Source organism: Leopardus geoffroyi, chromosome B1 (genome assembly GCF_018350155.1).
Source record: "Leopardus geoffroyi isolate Oge1 chromosome B1, O.geoffroyi_Oge1_pat1.0, whole genome shotgun sequence".
NCBI classification, from domain to species: Eukaryota; Metazoa; Chordata; class Mammalia; order Carnivora; family Felidae; genus Leopardus; species Leopardus geoffroyi.
The window spans coordinates 116,910,573-116,937,952 of record NC_059327.1 but is presented as its reverse complement, the minus strand read 5'-3'; the positions used below and the strand labels follow the sequence as shown (position 1 = coordinate 116,937,952).

At 35.2% G+C, this 27,380-nt stretch overlaps 1 protein-coding gene across 1 annotated transcript in view; it reads left to right on the top strand.

Moving 5' to 3' along the window:
* The window catches only part of GSTCD (glutathione S-transferase C-terminal domain containing), a 134,004-nt gene that overhangs the window by 15,992 nt on the left and 90,632 nt on the right, over positions 1–27,380 (top strand). Inside the window, exons 4-5 of the mRNA XM_045471197.1 lie at positions 3,794–4,045; positions 9,315–9,408. Of these exons, the coding sequence (XP_045327153.1) occupies positions 3,794–4,045; positions 9,315–9,408 (346 nt within the window). The remainder of the gene's footprint in view (positions 1–3,793; positions 4,046–9,314; positions 9,409–27,380) is intronic.

Below are 27,380 nucleotides of genomic sequence, written 5' to 3'. Positions count from 1 at the left end.
TACAAAAGGCCATATTTCGTTCTTTCTCATTGCCACGTAGTACTCCATTGTGTATATAAACCACAATTTCTTTATCCATTTATATGTCATTTTTATTTTTTTTTATTTTTAAAAATTTTTTTTTCAACGTTTATTTTTGGGACTGAGAGAGACAGAGCATGAATGGGGGAGGGGCAGAGAGAGAGGGAGACACAGAATCGGAAACAGGCTCCAGGATCTGAGCCATCAGCCCAGAGCCCGACGCGGGGCTCGAACTCAGGGACCGCGAGATCGTGACCTGGCTGAAGTCGGACACTTAACTAACTGCGCCACCCAGGCGCCCCTATATGTCATTTTTAAAACTGTGCTGATGTTGCAAGTTACTCAAGGGTCATAAACAGCTGTTTGAAAAACACTAATTTAGGAAATTATTCTTTGAAGCTAATATGTAGTTTCTTGATCATTTATTCACTCAACAGAGTGACTATTATTTGCAAGGCAGTGTTTTAAGTCCTTGTTATATACAAAAAGAGTTAGACATAAGCCCTGCCCTTATAATCAATTACTTGTGCTTATTTAAAGTCCAGTTAAAATAGACTAAAATGTATATGCATGTGAATTTTTTATTACTTTTCTGTCCTTTTTGGCTTCGGCTTTGGTACTGATTATTGCTAGATATATGTGTCAAGATTTTCTTGATTTGACCTTTTTATTTATCTATTTGTTCATAGTCACCAGTCATAATCTGTGACGTTATTACTGTTTCTATGGAAACAACATTCAGTGCCTCAAAAAGAAGCAAGAACATTCTATTTTTTAAAGAAATTGAAGTTTGGTTGTGATGGTAGGGAGAAAGCATCTGGCCAAAAGAAAACAAAAAGATAATTTAAATCAGGAGGAATGATTTCACATTTTCTAATTTAAATAAAAGCCTTACTTTAAGTGTTGTGTGATAAAAATTGCCCTGTAAATAATGCTAGTTATCTTTTTACTTCTATATATTTATAATTGTAACTTTTATCTTTTTACCATTTTACTTTAGTGAAATTTCCTCCTTACTCCATCAAGTCTTTTGTAGAGAATATAGTCCTGACAGTGCTTCTTACATTATTATAAAGTAATATTGCCTTGATTCTGTGTTACAATTCATACATTTAGGGAAGAAGGCTTCACTTAAAAAAAACAACAAAAAAACAAACTTTAAGTCACCATTAAAATAAGAGTACAGCCTCTCCATTTCTCTCATCTCCACACTTATCCAGTGAGTGCATAATTTCCACTGAGATTCCTCAAAATACACCAGTGATTATAAACTCTATATAGACATCAAGTTATAATCATTTAAAAGTATTACATAATAAACTTTGAAGAAGTCAACACTTCAACACATTTTAATCCTTCCTCCATTGACCACTTAAACTAATTTTCATAAGTAAGTATATATTAAGTATCTCAGGTTTTTGACTAAGCAGTGTCCTTTTACTCTCTATATTCAGGGTGTTGAGAACTTACGAAATATGATGATGGTCTGGGACAGTGGAATGTGTTCTTGCCAGTGAATTATAGAGGAAGGGGTTTCTGAGTTTGAAGGAAGTTGATTAAGGAAAAGTTTTTAGAGGGGCATAACAATATACTACCAATGAAAGATGATAGAAACTGGAATACAAGGTACAAAATTTTACAAGATGATTTTCAATTGTAGCATTTATAGACATTTCAAATGTTGTCATGTTATTTTTATTGATTCTCTTGGAATAATCCATTCACATTTTTTGTCCTTTTTCTGCTATGTATTGGTCTTTTCCATTACTTTTTTTTTTTTTTACTTATAGTATAGTCAGTATGTGAATATATTCTTAGTTTGTCTGTATATAACGTTTATTATTATTATTATTATTATTATTATTATTCAAGTAATTCACAAATACCTTTTGGGCCTCTTATTCTTTGTAAGACATTAGTCCTTTGTCAGTCTTATATCTTATCTAAATAGTATGTTTTGATTTTAAATATATCTTTAAAAAAATAGACTTTCTTTCTTAGGGTAGTTCTAGGTTCACAGTAAAATAAAGCAGAAAGTACAGAAAGTTCCCAATATTCTCTGTCCCCATACACACAGTCTCCTCTACTATCAAAATCCTGCACCAGAGTGGTACATTTATTAAAACTGATGAACCTACATTAAAACATTACTATAACCCAATCCATAGTTTATAATAGGGTTCACTCTTTCGGTTGTACATTCTGTGGGTTTCGACAAATGTATGACATGCATCCGTCATTATTGTTTCACACAGAATGGTTTTACTGCCCTAAAAATCTGTATTCCACCTATTCATCCTCTGTCCTAACCCCTGACCACCACTGATTCTTTTACTGTCTTCATAGATTTACCTTTTCCAGAATGTCACATACTTCGAATTATACGGTATACAGGTTGGCTTCTTTCACTTAGTAGTATGCTTTTAGTGTTCATCTGTGTCTTTTCATGGCTTGATGAGTTCATTTCTTTTTAGTGCTGAATAATATTCTATTGTTTGGATGTACCACAGATTGTGTATCCATTCACCTACTGAAGAACATCTTGATTGCTTCCAAGTTTTGGCTATAAACATCCAAGTGCAGGTTTTTACATGGACATAAGTCTTTAACTTATTTGGAGTGCAATTGCTGGATCATATGGTGAGTTGTTCAGCTTTGTAAGGAGTCGCCAAATTGCCTTTCTTAGTGGCTGTTCCATTTTGCATTCCTACCAGCAGCAAATGAGAGTTCCTGTTGCTCCCCATCCTTGCCATCATTTGCTTTCGTCAGGGTTTTGCCTCTTCCCCATTCTAGTAGGTGTGCAGTGGTGTCTCCTTGTTTTAATTTGCAATTCTTTAATGGTATAAATGATGTACGTTTTTTCATGTACTTGTTTGCCATCTCTGTAACTTCTTTGCCATATATATAACTGCCAACTACAAGACTCTCATACTTTCACCAGAGATATTTGAAGGGCAAACAAGCACATGGTGCTCAACATCATCAAATCATAGGGAAATGCAAATTAAAATCACAATGAGATACTGCCGCACATCCACTAGAATGGTGAAAATAAAAGAGACTGACAGTACCAATCATTGGCAAGATTTGGAGAAATTAGGACCTCCATGCATTGCTAGTGAGGATGTAAAATGGCACAGCCATCAGGGAGAAGTGTTAGGCAGTTTCGTGGAAACTTAAGCATAGTTTCCCTATAATCTAGCAACGTGGCTCCTAGTATCTACTCCTAAGAAATGAAAAACATTCCCATACAAACACTGGTGCATGAGTTTGTATAGCAACATTATTTATAATTACCAAAAACTGGAAACAATGCAATGTCTATCAACTGGTAAATGGATGAACAAAATATATTATTCCACACAATGACTACTACTTATAATAAGGAGAAACAAACTACTAGTAAATGCAACTACATACATGAACCTCAAAAAATTAATGCTAAGTGAAAAAAGACACGTTTTCTGGTTCTACTTATATGAAATACTAGAAAAGGCAAATTATAGACATGGAAAGGAGATCAGTGGTCGCTTACAACTAACTGGGGAAGCAGAGATTGACTACAGGTGGTCATAATGGAAATTTCTGGTGTGATATAAGTGCTCTAATCCTGGATTGTGGTGATAGTTGCCCAACTGTATAAATTTACTAAAACTCATTGTTTGAGCTGTATGCTTAAAATGTGCGAATTTTATGGTATGTAAAGTTACCTCAATATGGCTGTTAAACACAAAAAATATAGAATAGTGTGTTTTGTTCTTTGTCTGCCTAGGCAATTATCTGCAAGAAACTTTCTGAAAAGCTGATAGAATTTCCACTGCTGGCTGCCTGGTACCAAAGGATTCAGGAAGTGCCCAGAGTAAAAACAGCAGCTTCTCAGTGTGGGATCCAATTTCTCCACTTACCAGAGTTGCTGACCACCTTGAAGGAACGAGATGCAAACTTAAGTGAGGTCCCAGGTGTGGAGGAGCAAAATGATGCGTCATTTTTAGGAGGACCAAGACCCACTATGACCAAGTTAATGGTACTTAAAATGTTTTCATTAACATTTTCTTTGAAAAATTCCATGTGATAATGTTGCTGAGCATTCTACCCCAGATTATAATCATTTATTGACATTACTTTTGTTTTAAATTTTATTTGTAGTTGTTTTACATCACCCTTGACCAGTTAATATTTCCATGTCTTTTGCATGTAAGTGAGGTATAGTAAATTGAAGATTTTTAATAGTATGTGTCTTTGGAGTAAGTCAGAATATATATTTTTTAAAAATATTTTTCTCAGGGTGCCTGGGTGGCTCAGTCGGTTGAGTGTCTGACTCCGGCTCAGGTCATGATCTCGCAGTCTGGTCTGTGAGTTCGAGCCCCATTTCAGGCTCTGCTGACAGCTCAGAGCCTGGAGTCTGCTTCAGAGTCTGTGTCTCCCTCTCTCTCTGCCCTTCCTCCTCTTGCACTCTGTCTCTTCTCAAAAATAAATAAACATTAAAAAATATTTTTTAATAAAAAAAGTATTTTTCTCGAAACTTGTTTTTTTATATTCAAGACATTGACCAAGGTCATATCACATCTGGTCAAATGTATTGTTTTAACCTGGTGTTTTTCTGTTGCAAGGTTTTGGCTTCAGTTTTTAAATTTTGACATGGTGGTTTGAAGTTAAAGAATATGAAAATGAATATATCAATTTACTTTCTAAGGTTTTTGCCTACATTTAAGTTTTTAGCTCTTTGCATTTTGTTTCTACTTTTTACTTTAATAACTTTTTTAACATTTATTTATGTATTTTGAGAGAGAGTGAGTGAGCACAAGTAGGGGAGGGGCAGGAGAGAGGGAGAGAGAGAGAAAGAGAATCCCTGGCAGGCTCTGCACTGTCAGCACGAAGCCCAACACGTGGCCCCATCTCACAGACTGTGAGATCATGGCCTGAGCTGAAATCAACCGCCAGGTGCTCAACTGACTGAGCCACCCAGGCACCCCTGTTTTAAAGCCTTTTGATAGAATAACACATATGATCTATATTTCTCTCTTTGAAGCAAAATTTGTTTCTAATAATATTAATTGTACAAGTTCTCCCCAATAGACTTTCTTTTCTCTGTCATTCTAAACAATTTACAAAAATGTTTTGCCTTTGACTTCAGCTATTTGAAGATTTATTTGAATAGAGGAAAAATCAGGAAGTAATTTGAGACGTTCATCTGAGTTGTACTGGAAAAATAGTCATTATATTTCCCCACTTGGGTTAGGAAGCATTTGAATTCTATCATTCATAGAGTTTGCTCAATTAGAAAAGAACAGGATTGTATTAGTGACCCCAGCCCCTTACCTTCTCAGTTTTGTTAGCTTCGTGATGAAACAATGAAATAAGATTATTTAGTTGATTTTAGAAGATATCAAGACATGTCCAAAGTGTGATGTGTCTTGATCAGATGGCTGTACCGTTTCGGGATCTCAGGTTCACTTCCTGAATTTCTTTAAATGATCAGCAGGAGAGTAACTTGCTTTGTATTAAAATACTAATATTTAGGGCACCTGGGTGACTCAGTCGGTTAAGTGTCGGACTTCAGCTCAGGTCATGATCTCCAGTTCATGAGTTTGAGCCCCATATCAGGCTCACTGCTGTCAGCGTGGAGCCCAATTCACACCCTCTGTCTCCCTCTCTCTCTGCCCCTCCCCCACTTGCACTCTTCCTCTCTCTCTCAAAAATAAATAAACATTAAAAAAAGTTTTAATAAAATTAAGCAAATAAAATACAAATTTTTAAAGTTTCAACAAACCAAAAGTGTGCTTTTATTTGTTTTTTATTTTTTATTTTTTATTATTTATTTTTTTTGAGAGAGAGAGAGAGACAGAGTGCGAGCAGGGAAGGTGCAGAGAAAGAGGGAGACACAGAATCCAAAGCAGTCTGCAGGCTCTGAGCCATCAGCATAGAGCAAACCAGAGGCTCCAACTCACAGACCGTGAGATCATGACCTGAGCTGAAGTCGGAAGCTCAATCGACTGAGCCACCCAGGCGCCCCCAAAAATCTGCTTGTAATTCATAGTTACACAGAGTCTTAAATGAAAAATTGGTGATTCAGATTTTTCTACCTATGCTTTTCTAGCAATAAAATGACATTAGGGAAAAGATTTGTATTTTATACATCTTAAAAATATTTAAACACTGAGAAATAAAGAACAAATTTAAATTCAGGAAAAGTTAACAAGCAATTGTAAAAATAAGCTGTCTTATAATAACATAAAAAATATAAAGGAATCCTGACTTTTTAATTTACAGAGTATGTGTTAGTTCAGGTCCCCTGAGCAGACTCCAAGATGGGGTTAAATGTGCAAGAGATTTACTGAGGGAAATCTGTGAGGTAAAGTGGGGAAGGAGACAGAGGAGGCTGGGAGAGCCTTCAGTCTGGGATGCAGGTTTGACCCTTGTACATGAGTCAGGAAAGGAAGGAAGACTGGGTTAGAGAAGTTTTAGAGTTTAGTGGAGGTCTGAGAAAGTTTTGGCAAGCCAAAACTTTGGGAATCCTTGAGCCCAAATCATCTGTCTGAGAGTTCCATGTTTCTCAGGAATAGGCCTAACATAGTATCTTAACCAGTCTCACTCATTGGCTTGGGAGCAGCCCATGGGAAGACTACTATAGACCAGGTAGTCTGGTCCTAGCTTTGTAACTAAGCTAACATTCTGATCTTCAGTATGTTATTTAACCTAAGGGCCTTAATTTCTCCATTTATAAATTAGGAGAGTGTAGTAGCTATTCTATAGGATTCTTTCTGATTTCAAATCTTATGGTTATATAAAAAATGATTGGGACATTACATCAACAATTTTTTTTTTTTTAATTTTTTTTTTCAACGTTTATTTATTTTTGGGACAGAGAGAGACAGAGCATGAACGGGAGAGGGGCAGAGAGAGAGGGAGACACAGAATCGGAAACAGGCTCCAGGCTCTGAGCCATCAGCCCAGAGCCCGACGCGGGGCTCGAACTCACAGACCGCGAGATCGTGACCTGGCTGAAGTCAGACGCTTAACCGACTGCGCCACCCAGGCGCCCCTACATCAACAATTTAAAAACGATGGCTGGGGGCTCAGTTGGTTGAGGTCTGACTCTTGATTTTGGCTCAGGTCGTGATCCCAGGATCATGGGATCAAGTCCTGCATAAGACTCCTCACTGAGCGTGGAGCCTGCTTAAGATTCTTTCTCCCTCTCTCTCTCCCTCTCTCCCTCTCCCCGTCTCCTCTACTCTTGTGTTCTCTTTCTCTCTCTAAAGTAAAAATTACAAATTTAAAAAAGAAAGTCCAACCCTGAAAATAAGTTAAAATTTCTATTTTCATTTAATTCTAACTTGATAGTATGTATTAGATACAATAAATGCTCCTTTTTAGCAGGACATTGTATTTGCTACTTACTAATGAATTATTGACATACATTTTGAAAAATAGTAAATATTATATCAAAATAATATATGAATGTATTAATTTTATTTATATAGTAACTTTTAAGTTTTGTGTAGTCACAGTATTTTGTCCCAGTTACATGAGGACAAATGAAATTGGTGCCAAGTGGTAGTATAAAATAGTGAAGTATTTCTTAGGAACACTCACATCTCACTTTTCCCTCTTCTTTTTTCTTTGGTATACTCCTACCTACAAAATTTCCCTTATTCTCCAAAGGTTTCAAATTTATTTATTCTGTTAGTCCAAAAAATGTATATGTTTAGTCATTGTTTTGAATGTGGGATATATGAAAAACAAATTGGACTGCCTTCATGGGCCTTATATTCTGATAAAGAAGGTAAATAAGGAAAAAACACAATTTAGTGTGTGAACACATTAGGTAATGATAAGTGCTATAAAAAGATAATGTGGGGTAAGGGGGTGGAGGTTATGTGGGTTGGGGTCCTTTGTAGATGGAGTGGTCAGGAAGGCTTATCTGACAAGTTGAAGACGTTGAGCAAATAACCTGAATGAATTGAAGATTTGGAGGAAGTGTTCTAGGCAGAGGATCCAGCTACTGAACAGACCCTGAGCAAATCTATAGAGACAGAAGGTAGATTAGTAGTTACCTAGGTCAAGGAGCTGGGGGGCGGGGGGAGGGGGCAGGATAGAAAGTATCTACTAATAGATATGGAATTTCTTGTTGAGATGATGAAAAATTTCTAAAATTAGTATTGACTGTGAATATTATAAAAAGTATTGAATTGTATGTTATAAATGTAATGGTATATAAATGATATCTCATATAGTATTTTTGAAAAGACTCTAAGGTAAGGTTAAATTTGGTGAAATGAGAGATAACAAGTTCAGTATGGCTAGGCTAGAATAAGGGATATAGAATAGAGGTAGATGATGTCAGAGAGATGTGTTTATTTTTCTGGGAGCAGATAAGTTCTCTAGGCCTCTAGATCTAAAGATATATCTCTACCTCAAATAAGAATCTTTATACTATTTCCTTTGGGACCAGAATTCATCTGGTTTTCATAATGGAAAGTAATCTCATGAACTAATTGATTCAAACTAGTGATAGATTCTCAGAAATTTTTCTTTTGAATATAATATTTCTGGAGATAAAAATACCTGAACCATGGGTATCTATCCTGTGGGCCACATACCCAGAATGTGATTGCAAGGGGTCTGGGAGTCCGTATGTATGCCACGTAACTATCAGCAGATCAAATAAGTAAATACATAACTTTTAACTTCCTCCGCAGGGGAAAGAGCCTGAGAAGTTTGTTGTATACTGGAAAGTGGTCCTCATTTTTGAAAATGTTGGGAACCATTTGGTTACAACAGAGGAATCTTTTTTTAGAGCATTATAAGCACTTGTAAAAGACTGGTATGGATGATGTTTTGGGGTATTATGTTGAAGTGGGTGCTTTTTGTCATGTAAATGTTAACTCCTAGGTGGCAGCAACTTTCATATATGTGAAGACAGGTCTTGATGGACATATGCAGAATCAGTTTTTTATTATCTCTGTGTGGAACGTTTTTGATAAAATTTTTATCCTCAGGTAACTTTTCTTTTTGACACCTAATTTATTTCTAGGTAGCTTATTCTATGTAGTTTTAGGTAATAATTTAAAAATAGCATTTTTTTGTTATCTCAGTATAAAAAATAGGAAAGTGTGTTCTCAAAAAACAACATATCATATTTTTTATGTAACTAAATATTTTGAGGAACACTTAATGGTTGTTAATATTTATGTTTCTTCTTGTCAGTGTAGAAAATAGAAATTTGATCTTCTAAAACACAACAGAATTTTATTAATTCATTAATTCAGAAAGAGTCTATTTCCTATTTCTAGGAAAAAGGCATTGAAGTGATGTTTTCTCCCCACCCTTGCCCTACTTGGACCCTTGATTGGAATAGTCTTCCTGCAGCAGTGAGCCCAAAGGAAGGTGAGTTGTTTTTTCTTCTCTCCTTTAAGTTTTAATCATAATCTAGATGGTCTTTTCAGATCCATCTTCCAATTCTCTAATTTCCTTTTTGGTTTTGTCTAATATTTTGATTATACTATCCATTGAGTTTTCTTTTTTTTTTCTTCTAATTCTTTTTTTTAAGTACTTATTTTAATTACAATTAGTTAACATACAGTATTATTCTAGTTTCAGGCTTGCAATATGGTAATTCAACACTTCCTTCATCACCCTATGCTCATCAGGACAAGTGCACTCCTTAATCCCCATCATGTGTTTAACATATGCCCCCACTCCCCTCCCCTCTGGTAATCATCAGTTCTCTATAATTAAGAGTCTGTTTGGTTTTTTTTTTTAATGTTTATTTATTTTGAGAGATTGAGAGAGAGAGAGTGTGTGTGTACAAGCAGGGGAGGGGCAGAGAGAGAGTGTCCCAAGCAAGCTCCATGCTATTGGCACAGAGCCCCATGTGGGGCTCGAACTCATGAACTGTGAGATCATGACCTGAGCCAAAATCAAGAGTCAAACACTTAACCACCTGAGCCACTCAGGCACCCCAAGAGTTTGTTTCTTCTTTTGTCTCTCTCTCTCTTATTTTTTTCCCTTTCCTTGTCTGTTTTGTTTCTTAAATTCCACATCTGAGTAAAGTTTTCATTTTATTTATATTATAAAAATTTCACATATATATATATTGTTCAGATTCAACATTTCTAACATTTCCTACATTTGCTTTATCTATTCCTTTCTCTTTCTTTGCTGAAGTATTTTGAAGGAAATTCCAGGTAACATGCCCTACATACATCTAAGAAATACTGACATCTTAAATAATCACCATGTTCTTATCATACCTAATAAAAATTATCAAGAATTCCTTGATCCTTTCATAACCAGTCCATAATCATTTTCCCCTAATTGTTTAAAGTATTGTTGGAAAAAATATTTTTATAGTTAGGGTTTTAGTTAAATAATTATATTTTTCATTGCTAGAAATTATATTTGGGTTGTTATAAAAACTTTTTCTTGCTCGTGTTTTAATTTCCTCTTTTCATAATTTTTTAAGCATAGTTATTTTATATTCTGTATTTGTTATTTCTAATATTCGATGTCCATTTAGATCTAATTTTGTTTGTTTTTTTCTGTTGACTTCACTCCTGGTGTTTTATTTCCCTAATAGTTTTGTAATCTTATATTGTGAATTCATTTTGGGAAGTTAAATCTGTGGGAATCTTGTGGGGCCTGGGTTAAGAGTAAATTTCCACACAAAGGGGGCGCCTGGGTGGCTCAGTTGGTTAAGCTTCTGACTTCAGCTCAGGTAGTGATCCCATGGTTCATAGGTTCGAGCCCCACGTCAGACTCTGTGCTGACAGCTCAGCTTTGGATTCTGTGTCTCCTTCTCTCCCTGCCCCTCCCCTGCTTGAGTTCTGTCTGCCTGTCTGTCTGTCTCTCTCTCTCTCTCTGTCTCTCTCAAAAATAAACATTTAAAAAATTTTTTTCCACATTTCTTTGGAATTTCTTGCTGATGTCAGGCAACTCATGATACTAGAACTTAAGGCCAGTTAACATTAGTTTTTAAGCATGAGATTCCTTTAACCTTTTCATTTGGAGCTGAGGTTTAAACAGACAAGTTACCTTTTATCATCTCCCTTTGCTATTAAATACGATTTTTTTTAACGCACCTTTTCATAGGGAATGTAGCTTTTCAAGGTTTCTGCCTTCATGTACTGATATTAGTTCCCACTTTCCACAATGTTAGGGATCCAGGACCACTCTCTCTTCTTTGTCTTGCTATTAAAGCTTAAATCCCTATTAGCAAATACCCCTCCCAGCAGCTGTAATGTCTGTTCAAGATTATTACACTGCTTTTTAGTTCCTTTCCTCCTTGTTAACGCCCTGTGTATTTCCCTTTATTCTCAGAAACCCATTTAGACAGGCAAAGGATGATTGTTGAGTTTTACATACCATTTTAGTTGTTTTTAGGTGAGAGAATTTTTTTATACCTCATTGTTCTATTTCTTTAATTGTCCACTTATGTTTTAGTTTTAGACTAAGCCAAATAGAACTTTTGATTTCCAAATGCTCTTTGAAATTGTCTGCCTTTTTCATATTCTTTTCTTCTGTGATGCTTCCTAAATATCGCCTATATCTCACTAATCAATTCTATTCTGTCAGTCAAGGAGTAAGTTAGGATTTTTCCAGGATAGAATAAGATTTTGTTGGGCATTAAGAACTCTGGCTCGAAGATGTTTTATAGAAATTAAGTTCATTTTTTGTTCTTTGTTAAATATATGAAAAATAGTCACTAATGAATTTGTTAATAGTTTAGTTTTAAATATTTTCTGAAATTCTGAAAATTTTAAATGTTTGTTTTTATTGACCTTGGATTGTTTCATGTACTCTGGTTACAGTATAGATTTTGAACAGGCTAAAACTGTAGTAAATGAAAATCAGATTTTCACAAATATTTATATTTACTAAGAAATGAATACAGAGATTTCTAAGTGCCACATGCTTTGCTTTACCATAATTAATTTACTATGAAGCCAAAATATTATTTTCAGTTATTAATTGAGCAATCAATTATACCTGCTACCAACTCAGAGATCTAGCATTAAGCATTCAAGTCTGGTTGTTTTACTGGTTGGAACTGCATATCTAACAGAGTTCATGGAATATATTACTCATTATATCCCTTTAATTGGATCACCTAGTTTTCATAAATATTATGACAAACAAGGAGCTGTAACAGCAGAGCTACATGATTTATTTACATTTCATTCACTGTTTCTTAAAAGCTTTATATAGTTTGTGTTAAAGTAAGGCAGAAATGTTGCACTGTAGATTTTCTGTTTTCAGTTCTGGCAATTTCCATATTGCATGGTAATAGGATCATTGTGAAATGAAATTATTATATATATGGGTGCGGAGGTCACTGTGAAAGTGTTCTCATGATTTGTGGTCTGGTATTTTTAGAAGAGATTGAATTGTAATAAGATTTTATTAGTACTAGGTTCATTTGGATGTCACAAAGGCCGACTCCTTATGTGGAATCCGCTGAATTACGTCAAGATTATGGTACATATTATAAGAATCATTCTCGTTACTAACAAAGGCTATATTAATAATTATATAGCCTATATAATTAATAATTATATAGCCTATATAATTAATAATTATATAGCCTATATTAATAATTATATAGCCTATATAATTAATAATTATATAGCCTAATAATCATGATGGAGTCTAATTTGTTCCTTAAGCCTGTCTAATCTCCCAACCTCTGTTCTTACCCATTTCTCTCCCCACATCTTACATACCATTCCCTGAACTTTTCAGTTTCCCTTATATGACCTGTATCTATTGTCTCCATGCCTTCACTTTTGTTTTTCCTTCAGTCTTAAATATTCTTCTTGCCACTTCGCATCCTATTGAAATTATACTTATTTTTTAAAGATCAACTCAAATGCTGCTTCCTCCATTAAACCTTTTGCATGGGCTATGGAGTCAGCCTGTCTGAGTTTCATACCTGTACTTCTAACTAACTGGGTAATCTATGGCCAGATTTTCAACTTCTCTGTGCTTCAATTGCCTCATCTGCAGAATGGGGATAAAATAGTATTTACCTTAATGAGATTGTTGGTACATTTAATGAATGAATATATAAAGCACTTAGTACAATATATTAGACAGAATTAGTCACTCCCTCTCAACATTCCTTAGTACTTCCTTATACTTCATTTTTGGTACATATAGTATGCTTCTCTTACACTCTATTTATATGCATGTTTTCCTTCTCTAATAGACTGTGAGCTCTTTGAATATAGGATGACTACTCAATATTTTTTTTATTAATTTCAATTGAATTGAGACTACAGATCCCTTTTTGTTAACTTCCCAAATTCCTGCTTAAACCAGGCAACTTTGAATCCTTTTGTCTCATTGTCTCTTAAAGGGCTAAAATAATTGAGATTATTTAGTTTGAAGGAAAGAGAACTGAAGATTTAATTTATACCATCATTATTACCGTTGTCATTATTATTATAACTACTACTGCTATTATTATTATATTTTATGGACTGTTTGGAAATCAGTTGTAGATTACACTACTTTACTTCTAAAAACTTAACTATCTGCTTTAAGAACAAAGACATTTTCTTAGTCCTTTTCTCATAGCCATAGCACAATTATCGAAACAGGATATATAATTCAGTACATGCTATTATCTAATCCAAAGTCCAGTTGGTTGTAGTATGTGTAATTGATATGTCACTTTAAGCACCCAGGCACCCCATCAGTTTAGTTCCTTTAACGTGAAGTAGTTTCCTAGCCTTTCTTTATCTTTCAACATGGACTATTTTGAAGAGTTCAGGCCAGTTTTTTTGTAGAACATTTCTCAAATTTGATTTGTCTAGTTTCCTCATGCTTAGATTCAGGCTCTGCATTTTGGCAGGAACACCACAGGAGTGAAGTGGTGGCCTTCTCAGTGCATCATAACAGAAAGCACATTACATCAGTGTGGGCCCAGCGATGGTAACTTTAATCACTCGGTTAAAGTGGTATCTTCCAGGTATCTCTACTGTCATGTTACCATTTTGCTCTATTGAATTAATAAGTAGTTTGTGGGGAGATGTTTGAGACTATATAATGTCTTGTTTTTTAAATTTCATTCACTAGTTTACATTCATTTGATGCTTTTCCTGTGATAGTTACAAAATGGTGCTTTTTCAGCTTTATCATCCTTCTGTATGTATTAGTTGCCACCCAACTGTAAGAACATTTTCCCATCTATCTATCATCTATGTATCTATTATCAGTATCGACTCAGGAATTCTTTTATTAAATAAGTTGTAACCCATCATGGTTGGTCTTTGGAGAGAGTTGGATCCAAGGTGGAGAAAGGAAGGACTAAATAACCTTTGCCCCTATCAGTGATTCTTAACCAGGTTCTTACCAACCCCAGGGGACATGGCAAATAGCATGACTTATTGTTGTTTTGACAGATGGTCAGGGATGCTTAAACTTCACCATTTCAAAGAATTGTCTCACCCTTATGCTACAGTATAAGTAGTGCTCTCCTTGGGGGAATCTAAAACATACAAGCTTGTTTTAGGGCCTCTAGGCAAGGTATATAGAAGCTTCATTGTCCTAAGCCATTGCTTTTCAAACTAGGACATCCATCAAAATCATTTAGAAGGCTTATTAAAACAGATTGCTGGCAACTAACCCTGAGTTTCTCATACAGTTCTCAGATGGGGCCCTATAATTTACATTTCTAAGAAGTATCCAACTAATGCTGCTTCTGCTTCTCTGGGGCCCACACTGTGAAGTAATTACTATAGATAACTGAAATAGTACATGCTTTAGCTGCTTTGATTTCAACTTTTGCCACCAAAATAAGATGAACAACGAGGTCAAAGCTGTCTAAATTTTTTCTTTACAAACTAAAAAATTAATTTTCTGCTTTTAGCATGCATTACATCAAATATAAGAGTTGGTACAAACCTCTGAACTATTTGGTAGCTATGAAAAGTTCTACTTTAGGCCAGGTATACTAAAATTATACTAACAAATTTAAGTGAAAGTAGATGTATCTTATTATGTAGAAATAGCTGTCTCTTTTAAGAATTTTTTCCCAAAATATTAATCTTAGATTTACACTAGATAAAATTAGCATATTTGTTTTCTTACTTTTACAATATAAGAATATATTCCTCCCAACATTTATTGTTTATATTGAATAGCTTTAGATTAATAATAGCTATTACATTTTGAACTTCTTGGCATTTAACATACTAAAAGCACACCAAGAGAATGAGATCAAAGGTTGTTTTTTTTTTATTTTTTCTCTTTTCTGGGAAAAATTTCCTAACATAAATGTTTTTCATTTTTCTAAGTTATACTTAGCTGTGAAATCCAAAACCTGACCATATTTGCCTCAGAAGCCTACAAATTTGTAACTATTTTCTCTTCTTTCAAGGGTAAGGTTTTCAACAAGCATTTTGGTGCTTTACCAAAAGTAACACAACTTTTATTTAAAGTGTGATTTAATCTGAAACTAAAAGCCCCTAGAAGGTAGTATATATAAATATAGAAAGAATTTATATTAAGTAGTTTAAAATATAACAAGGTTGAAAAGAACAAGTTTGTTATTTGCTTAGTAGTACTCTTTTGATTAGTGCCAAACACTAATATATAGGTGTAGAGACTGAGATAGAGATAAATCACATATGTATAAGTTACATAGTATGTATATGAATGATTTAGAGCCGACCATGTGTTAAATTCATCTCCTTTTCTAGTATAAAGTTAGGGAAGTCAGCTAGAGTAATAAACAAGTCATTGAAGTGGGAGAGAGGTGGGTAAAATTTTACTAGGCAAATTCTTCCAATTATAATAGCATTAGACATTCCTTTTATAAAAATGTTAGTCTTGGGGCACCTGGGTGGCTCCGTTGGTTGAGTGTCTGACTCTTGATTTTGGCTCAGGTCATGTTCCCAGGGCTGTGGGATCAAGCCCCATATCAGGCACTATGCTGAGCATGGAATCTGCTAAAGTTCTCTCTCTCCCCTACCTCAGCCCCTCTCCCATGCTCACACACTCTCTCTCCAAAAAAAGAAAGAAAGAAAGAAAAAGAACTCTTACGCATGACACCAAAAGCATGATCCATAAAATTTTTTTTTTTATAAATTGGACTTCATTAAAATTAAAAATGTTTGCTCTGCCAAAAACTCTGTTAAAAGCATAATAAAACAAACTGAAGACTAGAAGAAAATATTTGCAAACTGAAAAAATAAATCTGACACAGAACTTAGATATGGAATACATAAAGAACTCTCAAAACTTGACAGTAAAAAACAAACAAAAAATTCTTTTTTTAGGAAATTAGAAAATGGGCAAAAGAGATGAACAGACATTTTACCAAAGAGGATCTATGCAGTTGGCATATATGCATATGAGCTATCATTATACACCTCTCAGAATGGCTAAAAAAAAAAAAAAAAAGTAACAGCACCAAATGTTGAGGAGGGTGTGGAGAAACTGAATCATTCATGCATTGCCAGCTATGAATATAAAATGGTACAGCCCCTCTGGAAAATCATTTGTCGTTTTTTTTTTTCTACAAAACTACACATATAGTTACCACAAAACTCAACAGTTACACTGTTGGGCATTTATCCCAAAGAAATGAAACCTTATATTCATGCAAAAACCTGCATATGAATATTCATAGCAACTTTATTCTTAATAACCCCAGACTGCAAACAATCCAAGTGTTCTTCAGTGGGTGAATGATTAAATAAATTCTGATGAGTCTATGTATAGAAGATCACTCTGCATTAGAAAGGACTGGACTATTGATACTTGGATGAATCTCAAGAATTCATTAGTTAATGAAAAAGGCCCCTCTCAAAAAGTTACCTATACTATGTGATTGAATTTATTAAACATTCTCAAAATGATAAAACCAGGGAGATGAAGAACAGATTAATGGTTGGTAGGGAACAGAGATTGGCACAGCACAGTGCTGCTTGTAAAGGGAGTTCCCTTGTGATAAGGTGGTTACATCAATCTATATATTGGATCATATCATAAAACTATGCATACATTCACAAATAAATGCATATAAAAGCTGAGCAAGGTCTGTAGTTAACAGTATTGCAACAGAACAGCTTCCTAGTTTTAATTTTTTTTTTTTACATTTATTCATTTTTGAGAGACAGAGCACAAGCAGGGGAGGGTCAGAGAGAGAGGGAGACACAGAATCTGAAGCAGGCTCCAGGCTCCAAGCTGTCAGCACAGAGCCTGAAGCTGGGCTGGAACTCACAAACCGTGAGGTCATGACCTGAGCCGAAGTCCGACGCTCCACCTACTGAGCCACCCAGATGCCCCAACACCTTCCTAGTTTTAATATTATACTATAATTATATAAGATGTCACCACTGAGAAAGTTGGGTGAAATGTTCATGGGACTCTATATACTATTTTTGCAACTTCCTGTGAATCTGCAGTTATTTTAAAATAAAAAGTTAAAAATGTAATTTAAGTAAAAATATTGGAAAACATAAAGAAATAAAGATGATTGAAATATTTCTCAGCTCATCTTTTTCAAAAATATTTTTCAGAAAACTTCTGGAGGTCATTTATAAGACAGATGATAGTTTGATAAAAGGCTCAAACTGCAAAGACATCTTAATGTATTTCCTTTAAAAAGGAGTGCAGGGGCGCCTGGGTGGCGCAGTCGGTTAAGCGTCCGACTTCAGCCAGGTCACGATCTCGCGGTCCGTGAGTTCGAGCCCCGCGTCAGGCTCTGGGCTGATGGCTCAGAGCCTGGAGCCTGTTTCCGATTCTGTGTCTCCCTCTCTCTCTGCCCCTCCCCTGTTCATGCTCTGTCTCTCTCTGTCCCAAAAATAAATAAAAAAACGTTGAAAAAAAAAAAAAAAAAAGGAGTGCAATGCAATGCTAATATACACACATAAACATTGACTTTAACTTTGACAGTCCTGTATCACAGGTTGTTATTCTCAAGCTCCCAGAGCTTTGGAGAAAGCCAAATTGTCATCACATAATTTGAGCTTCTTTATTTCAATATTGCTCCAAAATAGTGATTAGTATGGTCTAGGAATAGCTCAAGTATTAATCCTGGCTGAGTTTGCAATGGGGCTCCTGCCCTGCCACCAGAAAACTTCAAGGTTCCTTGAGGATGTCTTTGTGTCATATACGTTATAGGGATACAGATGTTACCTTCATGAGAAGTAGAGAAAGTTCTTTCATAATGAAAGCTTAGCAGTGTCCAATTTCAATTATACATTTGCATTTCAAAGTACTGAAAAATGGGACTGAGTTTTGTTTTGACTGTCAAAATGGTTGAGTGAATAAGTTTATTTTGAACTTTAAATCAGCTCAGTCACGTGTGCAAATGACACAGTTGTAAAACATTGTGCTACTAACTAAAATCTCTGGAACCACTTTGTGTAAACAAGGCCTGAAAAAGGGTTGCAAGATTAAATTCAAGTTTTATTGCTTCAAAGTCCTCAACCATAATAAGTACCGGGCCACTATCTACCATTGAGGCAACAATTCTTTAGCTAGGGTAACAGTGATAAAATGTGCTCTTAGCTTTGGTACCTTAAATCCACATAGCATCGAGCTTGCTGGGTTTTTTATCTCTTCTTTTCTTTTTCTGTTTTTAGGAAAATACAATGCTTTTTTTTTTTTTTTTTTTAAGTGTACTTAACCATGGCATGTGATTAAAGAAAAAAAGTTAAGTCTTTTTTTCTCTTGGAACTAGATTTGCTATAATTCTTCCCAGTATTATGTTATGCTTTGTTCTATTCTCTAGGGTTAGACTTCAAGAACCCTATGTATATACCATGTTTTTTAGTATTTTGCAAGCAGAGCCTATGATGATTGATTACCAAGAAAGGTTTTAATGGCCAGTTCATCTAGGATGGATTATATAGGATCTTCTGAGAGTATTGCTTTTTGAAATAAAAGTATTTGACATGTAGTATCTCTGTGATTAAACAAAATTATCTGATTTTAATTTGATTAGGTCATATGTAGAATGTAAAAATTACTTAGAAACTTTTTTGTTTGTGTAGAAATGAACAAATTGAGAATTTATTGAACAACTGAGATTTGTGTCCATTCCTAACTCCACTAAGTCATTTATTTATTTTTTATTTTTTATTTTTATTTTATTTTATTTTTTTTTTTTAATTTTTTTTCAACGTTTATTTATTTTTGGGACAGAGAAAGACAGAGCATGAACGGGGGAGGGGCAGAGAGAGAGGGAGACACAGAATCGGAAACCGGCTCCAGGCTCTGAGCCATCAGCCCAGAGCCTGATGCGGGGCTCGAACTCACATACCGCGAGATCGTGACCTGGCTGAAGTCGGACGCTTAACCGACTGCGCCACCCAGGCGCCCCTATTTTTTATTTTTTTTAAAGTTTATTCATTTTGAGAGAGACAGAGAGAGCAAAGTGGGGAAGGGGCAGAGATAGAGGAAGAGAGAGACTTCCAAGCAGGCTCCACACCGTCAGCATGGAGCCCAATGTGGGGCTCGAACTCACGAAATGTGTGATCATGACCTAAGCCGAAATCAAGAGTTGGATGCTTAACCGACTGAGCCACCCAGGCGCCCCTCCACTAAAGTCGTTTACAATGGCACTAGGCAATTTTAAAAGTTATTGTGGTTTGTTTTTGGAATACTATAGATTCACTAATAAGAAACCACAGATTATCTATTTGAGGGAATATTGTTAAAACTGATTATGTTTCAGAAATTGAGTTGCTTCAAAAGGTTGAGATAGGATTTATGTGAGTAATGAAATGCTTATTTCTGAAAACTAGTCCGAGGCAAGTGTTCTAATCTCTTCAGTTTGTGTTGAAATATGGTTGGAGTGGGGCCACAGTAATTCAGGAAGACCTTTCTGATAAACAGATCTGGAGCATTGTACTAGTCCTGCTATGTTTCCAGCAGAACATGAGTTCTCTTAGGACTGGAGATTTGTACCCACTTCAAGATAAGACTTTTCCTACGAGTTTCTTCCAGGTTTTCCTTTAAGAGTTTTTCCAATGGTCACTGATAATGGGTACTGTAATGACCGGCTTTGATATTTTAGAACAAGGCATATTTGGATGAAACTTCCAGGAATGTTGCATTTATTATTAATGGACAAATTTTCAGTAAGCACCCATTTTAAGTGGAGCAAAACTTACTGTTAGTGTCATCCAGAAGCAATGAAAATAGGGAAGAATCTTTCCCATAAAACAAACATCTGCAGTATTTTGTTTCAGTGTTGAACATCATTTCTAATGAAGACAAATGAAAAAGCAACCCTGAACACTTGCAGAGTTATTTGCAGTCATATGTAAACTATATGTAATGTTGCTCTGAAAGCAATGACAACTTCTGTTTATAATTAATGCAAAACCAGCACTGTATTAATACTATTACATACATTGGCAAAAAGGTATTTCCTCATATAATTTAGTTCCTGGATTGCCTTTCCAGATTTTGTCTGAATATTTCATACTAAATAACTTAGTTTTTAAGGTTAAAAATTCTTGATATTGCTTAACTTTCAAGAATTATGTTTTAAAAAGGTTAAATGTTTATAATCACGTTTAGAAGACAGAGGGAAAACTAATGATGTGGATCTTTATTTTTCTGCTGATGGAAACTAATTAGTAATATTCATTTCAGCTGTAATTGGCATTCTCTGTGCTGGTCCCAGACATTTATGATTAAAATCAGCTCAACAACACAATGAACTATTTTTTTCTGCACTTTGAACCAGCTCTTCTTACCACTGAAACCCATTCATTATTTTTATTTAATTAGGCCTAATTCACATTGGAGAGATACTTGAAGCAAGGAGATGTCCCTAATAGCTATTACAATCACAATAGCTCACAGGCTCGGCAATAATTTAATTGCTAAAGATTGAATCATCAGAAGAATTTAAAAAAAATTATCCTTAACCATAGGACAAAAGTGTAGTCATAAACAGAAAGCTGTCATTATTTAAATGGCAGAAGAGTACAGTATTAGTAACCCAGAGCATAATGTTTCTAGATGTGAATTTTATGTACTTATTTGAGGAAAATTACTAAATTAGTTTTTATGTTGAAACCAGTGATTACATTAGAAAGTTGGCTGTAAGTGCAAACTTTTGTACCTAGGAATTTTTGCATATGATTACATAGCAAATATTTTACGAAACTAGGTAAAGTCTATTCCCGGGACAACTCCTTACCTTAAAAATAAGTTACTTTATATGAAGGTTTTACTTTTACGTGTCTCTTGCAGTAAGAAAATAAAGGTATTTTTGTACATAGTGTGCACATTTAGCAAACTAGGCATGAAAAACTATTTGTGGGGTTTTTTGATGGGGAAAGATTAGATAGAGCCAAGTCCTCTTGTTTATTTTAAACAACTTTATTGACTAAATACTCTCATTCCCTTGGGGACATATTCACACTTAATTTTTTTCAACAAAACAAGGAAAGAAAAGAAAACCAAGCTGCCAAAGGCAGTATTAAAGAAAATGACTTAGAGGTTTGCTTTCCAGTCATGCCTATCTGCTTTCATCAGGTCTAGATGGTTTACTGTAAAATTAGGTAATTGTTGGATTACTTGGACTATGATCTAGCCAAAAAGGTGTTTTAAATAATTTTCTTTGTTTATAAAATAAGTGCTTTTGATAAGTTTCTTTCAAGTGACCTTAAAACTCATTAAAAGTAATATTCAAATTTACACAGCTGCTTTTCACTAGACATTAGATTCTGGTTTACACCCTCGATCACGCTTTTTAAAAAGTGATTGTATGAGTCAGATTCCCAGTAGGAAAAGATGGCACTTTCATATTGGGATCATTTAGGAAGAAATTTATATGTAGAGGGATTGATTACAAAGTTGTAGACAGGGTATCCTGAACCATGAAAAGAAAGGGAAGAAACCCAGGGTCAGTAGCTGTAGAGCTGTTTCCACCTGTAGGCCTGAAGAGCATGCAGAGGAAAGTCCCATACAGCAAGCTGCTTGGAGAGGGGCAGGAACTTTCAGGCAAAAGAATAGGCAGCCTCAGGTGACTGTAGTGGTGACAGCCAGAGGAAAAATACCCTGCCCTTGTTCTCCTTTCCCATTACCATATGTCTGATCTGCTGGGGCTTCTCATTGACCAAACCCATCTGAATGCCGGTGGGCAAGGAAGTCTGTTGATACAGCCCACTCAAGTCAACCTCCAAGGCAGAGAGCCGGTTGAATTTGGAGGGCCAAACTAAGATATCAGGCAAAGTAATTGCAAAAATTCACTAGAGACACACTAGCGATCACATTTGAGCCTCATGGGGGGATTAAGCAACATACATCATGTAACATACAATCGTGACACGTTGTCAGTCAGCTGAGACTAGAACTCCATCTCTGCATCCACTATGCTTCGTAAGTACCCCATACTTACCTCTTACAGCATATGTGCAGGTCTTGTGTGTGAAATTACACCAGTTTGTATTGTTATCTTACCAAAATTAATAATATTGGGAATTTATTAGCTGGGGATTGGGGTTTGCCCACATTAGGAATGTTTTGGAATAAATAGTATTTCATCTCACAAAACTTATTTCAGTCCATACTATAACTTTCTGAAAATTACTTTCAGTGACCAAACATGTTATAGAAAATTGCTATTTTTTGTGATTTTTAAGTCCTACAGATGTGGGGTACAGTGAAAAGAGGAATTATAATAACCCTCTGACTATAGGAGTCTTTGCTGAAGTGGCTTAAAATTTGGAACTTATTTGGTTAAAATTAAAAGCAGTAAAACTCTTAATATATTAAGAATTTCCATTCCCAAGATGAATTCTACCCTTCATTGTTAAAATATGGTTACTGTTAACATGTTCAGCTGTTTTCTTACCTTATTCTTTTCACTATTCTATTAATACCATCTGGTCATATTATACCAATTAATTTCCCACTTGTTGAATGCACTTGTGTTCTATCAGGAGTAAGGGTTGCAGATTATGGAGCATGTCTTCAAACTCTGCTCACATTCTGGAAACACTTGATCACAATGCTCACTCTGAAATCAAAGATCTTGCTCATGAACAACAATTTTTGTGCCACGTCTGACATAAATGGTCTCCTTGCATTCTAGATCTCCCCTCCTTTCTCATAGAACTTGAATGGTTAGCAATTATGAACAAACTCTTAAACCAAAACAGTTATATTTATGTAGCTTACTCCTCAGGTCTTTTATATCACTGTATCAAGGAGTAGAAATGGTCAATGTCAGCTGAGTTTTTCTGCTGCATCTGTGATGATAATATTTTATTGCAAATATTGCATGTACCCAACCTACTCCACAAAGAAATACATTCCCTTGATTTTCTACTAGTGAGAGGCTCTTGTTAGGTTTGAATGCCTGTTGCATATAAAAGGTTCTAATACCAAAAAAAAAAAAAGACCATTTCAATATAAATGCAACATTTTCTCTTTATTAGAAAACAATCAACTATAATTAGTGAAAGAGTATTCTAACTTTATAAATACTTTTAGTGAACCTTTAAACATTTCTGTTCATCCTTTCCTTTTTACCAGGCAGTGTGACAGCACGTGCCATTTGTTGTCCAAATATAGTAAAGAATTCAGCTATTTCATATAGGTATAGTGTTTGCTTTTAGAAAATTAATTTAAGAATTTTGAAGCATAATGATACAACCATCTGCTAATAGAGCTGGTAATTTTTAATGATTCCATAATATTTCACCTAGTATTGAATGTATTTTGCTTAATTATCTGCTATTGAGTATAAAGTTGCTCACCACTATCACACTACAAATAGCACAACAATGAAAAACATCCTGTGCATAGCTTTTCCTATTCTTTGAATTTTTTCCCAGAAGTAAGTTGACCGAATGAAAGTGTGTGAACAGTTTTGTTACTTAATGATACATATTGTTAATTATTTTCTAAAAGGGCTTTAACTAATTTATGTTGCCATCAGCAATGTTCAGGAGCCCCTGCTTCACTCCCACCTTCCCAGGCATTAGTTTGTCACCTTTTTTTTTTTTTTTTGTAATTTTTACAGGCTAATAGGGACAACTTGTTTCATTTTGTTACAAAACTTGTTCATTTGTCAAACTTGTTCATTTATTTTCTCATAACATGGTTGGATATTTGTATTTATTTCTCTTAATACCTGCTTCTTGTCAATCTGAATGAGTTCTTTAATATAATAAATATATTAATCTTATGTTTATTTGCTAAAGATATTTTTCTCAGGATATTGTTGCCTTTATCATTTTAATTAGTGATATGTTTTTCTTAAAGCTAAGAAATGCCGCAGGTTCTGTGTTTTAGTTCCGTTTTGTATATAGGAAACTGTAGTGGAAATGAGCAGTTTCTGTAGGTCTTAAAGAGTGACAATCTCAGACTAAACAATAGCATAGAGCCTGTAAGCTCTAGAAGTCACCTAGCGATGTGAGATCAGAAATCTGAGATTTTTTAAGCTGGGATTTTTTAAGTTTTGTTTTTTTTTTTAATTTTCTATTTGCTCTACCTTAACTCTTTAGCAAAGTCTTTTTTTTTTTTTTTTTTTTTTTTTTTAATGCCATCGATCTCTATTGTACTGATGGGAGCCCAAGTAAGTTTAAGTTTTGTTTGTTTATTGAGAGAATAACATGTCCTTAGAAGGCAGCATGAAGGTGGTGCTGGAAGTTCAAGTGAACCCCACTTGAAAGGTGAAGTTTAAGGGGACAGAGTTGAGGCTTCTTGGTCCAGTTGTCTCTTACTCCTGGACAGTTAAACCACAGTAGTTGTTTTTAGTCTCAGTAATAAAGGAGAATCCCCTGCCAGTTGCTATCTCCCTCATCCAGGCTGAGCTCCGTGAGGCTGGGAGCAGGTATTTGTGTTTGTAACTCTTATGCCTCCCTGAGCGACCAGCACAAAGAAGACAGAGATGTCATGAATACTTGAATGAAATAATGAATTGTAGGGAGGAAATATAGTATGCGAGGCAGTTGGAGTTGAAAATATATATATTACTGAAATCTGACCACTGAGTGTCCTCAGTGGAAGAAAATGATAAATTAAAATTCTAAGGTCTGATTTTTTAAATATTACTGAAAGAGGGCCGCCTGGGTAGTGCAGTCGGTTAAGCTTCGGACTCTTGATCTCGGCCCAGGTCATGATCTCATAGTTCATGAATTCAAGCCCCGCATCGCGCTCTATGCTGATGGCGCAGAGCCTGATTGAGATTGTTTCTCCTTCTCTCTGCCCCTCCCCCACTTGTTCTCTCTCTCTCTCTCTCTCTCTCTCTCTGTCTCTTTCTCTCTCTCAAAATAAATAAATATAAAAAAATAAATAAAATGTTACTGAAAGTAACAACAATGTCTGCAAACATTTATATGGACTCCAAACAAAAAAGGAGATTTTTTTTTTTCCATTATTAGATTGTGGCTCTTGTTTTTTAACGGGGTGGTTAGTGAAATGAAATATACTAATTCATCAAAACCAGTGTTTTGAGATAACTCAGTCTTACAATTGTGTCCCCAAATAGCAGAGCATGATAGTTTTTGCATATCTTCCTCAGTAGGCCATCTCACTGGGCCTGTGAAACAGTGCTGAAGTAGGAAACCTGTGTGTTCTCTGCCTTCACAGTATGAAGAAGACTGGTTCAGAAAACTGTGTTATGCAACCTAGTAATTGAGTCAGTTAATGGTACAAGCATTTTGCTAAGATTTGGGGGGAAAAAAAGTAAAAGAAAGTAAGAAAGAAAGGAAAAGGAAAGGAAAGAAAAGAAAGAAAAAAGAAAAGAAAGGAAGAAAGAAACAAGGGAGAATTCAGGGATAAAAAAATACAATGAATTCTAAGTCAGTGAGGGCTGCCTCCTAATATTTAACTTAGAGAATCTGCTTCAGCAGCAGGATTTCCTATTGGAAGCCCATAGGAAAAGATAACTCCAATAAATCTATATTGTTCTGTAATAAATGCCTTCTCGAACTTTCTTTTTAAGGAAAACAGATTTAAAAGCATTATTTTTTTCCTTAATCCCTTATTTTGTATGAGACTTTGATTTTACCACTAGGTTTTGCCAACTATATTACATTTTAGGAACATAACTTCTGTGGTTGTTAGGGGATTACTGAATTGGAAAGACTGAAGCAGCAGGTAATTGTAAAAGGCCAGAAAGGAAGGATATTGATTTTTGGTTGGAAAAGATTTCAAGCAGGTCAAGCAGGTCTTGAATTTGGCCTTGAAACAGAGTAAACTTTAGATTAAGAGAAAGAAGAATGTAAAGGATTTTAGGGAGAGGAAATAGCATTAACAAGAGTAGAGACAATAGGTGTGGAAAGGGAATTTCAAGTGAATGTTAGAAAACTAGTTTTATAAAGTAATGCCAGCTATGGATTAACTGGTAAAGTGGGATCAGCTCATTGAGAACTTTTAATGTCATAATCTATACTTTTTTCTCTTCTGTAATAAAGACCAAGTTTTGTAGAGGGGTGTGTGTGTGTGTGTGTGTGTGTGTGTGTGTATGTGTGTGGTGGGGGGCAGGTTAAGGATATTATTTTCTTTTGATTTCAAAAACACTTTCCATTGTTTCCTACCTCTTCATAAGGACAGATAACAACTATTTTATATATAAACCTTTATACTTTTACATGTTCTTTTCCTAAAAATGAACTTTCTAGAGGGAATAGAGGTATCGTTACTGATGTAATCTATTGATTTTCTGACCCTAAGTGCCAGTGTAGAATGTGAGTATCAGAGACTGGTCAGTGCTTCTCTATTAAGATAGCAGAATAGGGGCGCCTGGGTGGCGCAGTCGGTTAAGCGTCCGACTTCAGCCAGGTCATGATCTCGTGGTCCGTGAGTTCGAGCCCCGCATCAGGCTCTGGGCTGATGGCTCAGAGCCTGGAGCCTGTTTCCGATTCTGTGTCTCCCTCTCTCTCTCCCCCTCCCCCGTTCATGCTCTGTCTCTCCCTGTCCCAAAAATAAATAAACGTTGAAAAAAAAATTAAAAAAAAAAAAAGCAGAATAGATCATCTTTCCTTGAGAAAAAGCTGTCGTAAATTTACTGTATTTATTGAATATAAAGCAGTGTTTGGCTTCTTGATTCTGCAGACTTTTATTTGACTCTGTTTTTGGCTTTCATCAAAGGCTACAGCCTTTTTTATGGACCTCTCTTTGACCACCATTTTGTTCAGAATATAATAAAAACCTGGTATTTTAGTGCAGTTTACTGCTAGCTGGCTTATTTTGTCATTTTCTTCCAAAGTATAGCAATGTGGGCAGATACCATGCAAAGAAACTTGACCAAAAGCACATGGAGAAAATTCTACCTGTTACTTTTGTCAAGGGTTCATTAGCCTCTTTGTAATCCTTAAATCTAAGTCGCCTATTGTGTCTATGCTTTATCACCCTCGATTAAATCTGCTTGAATT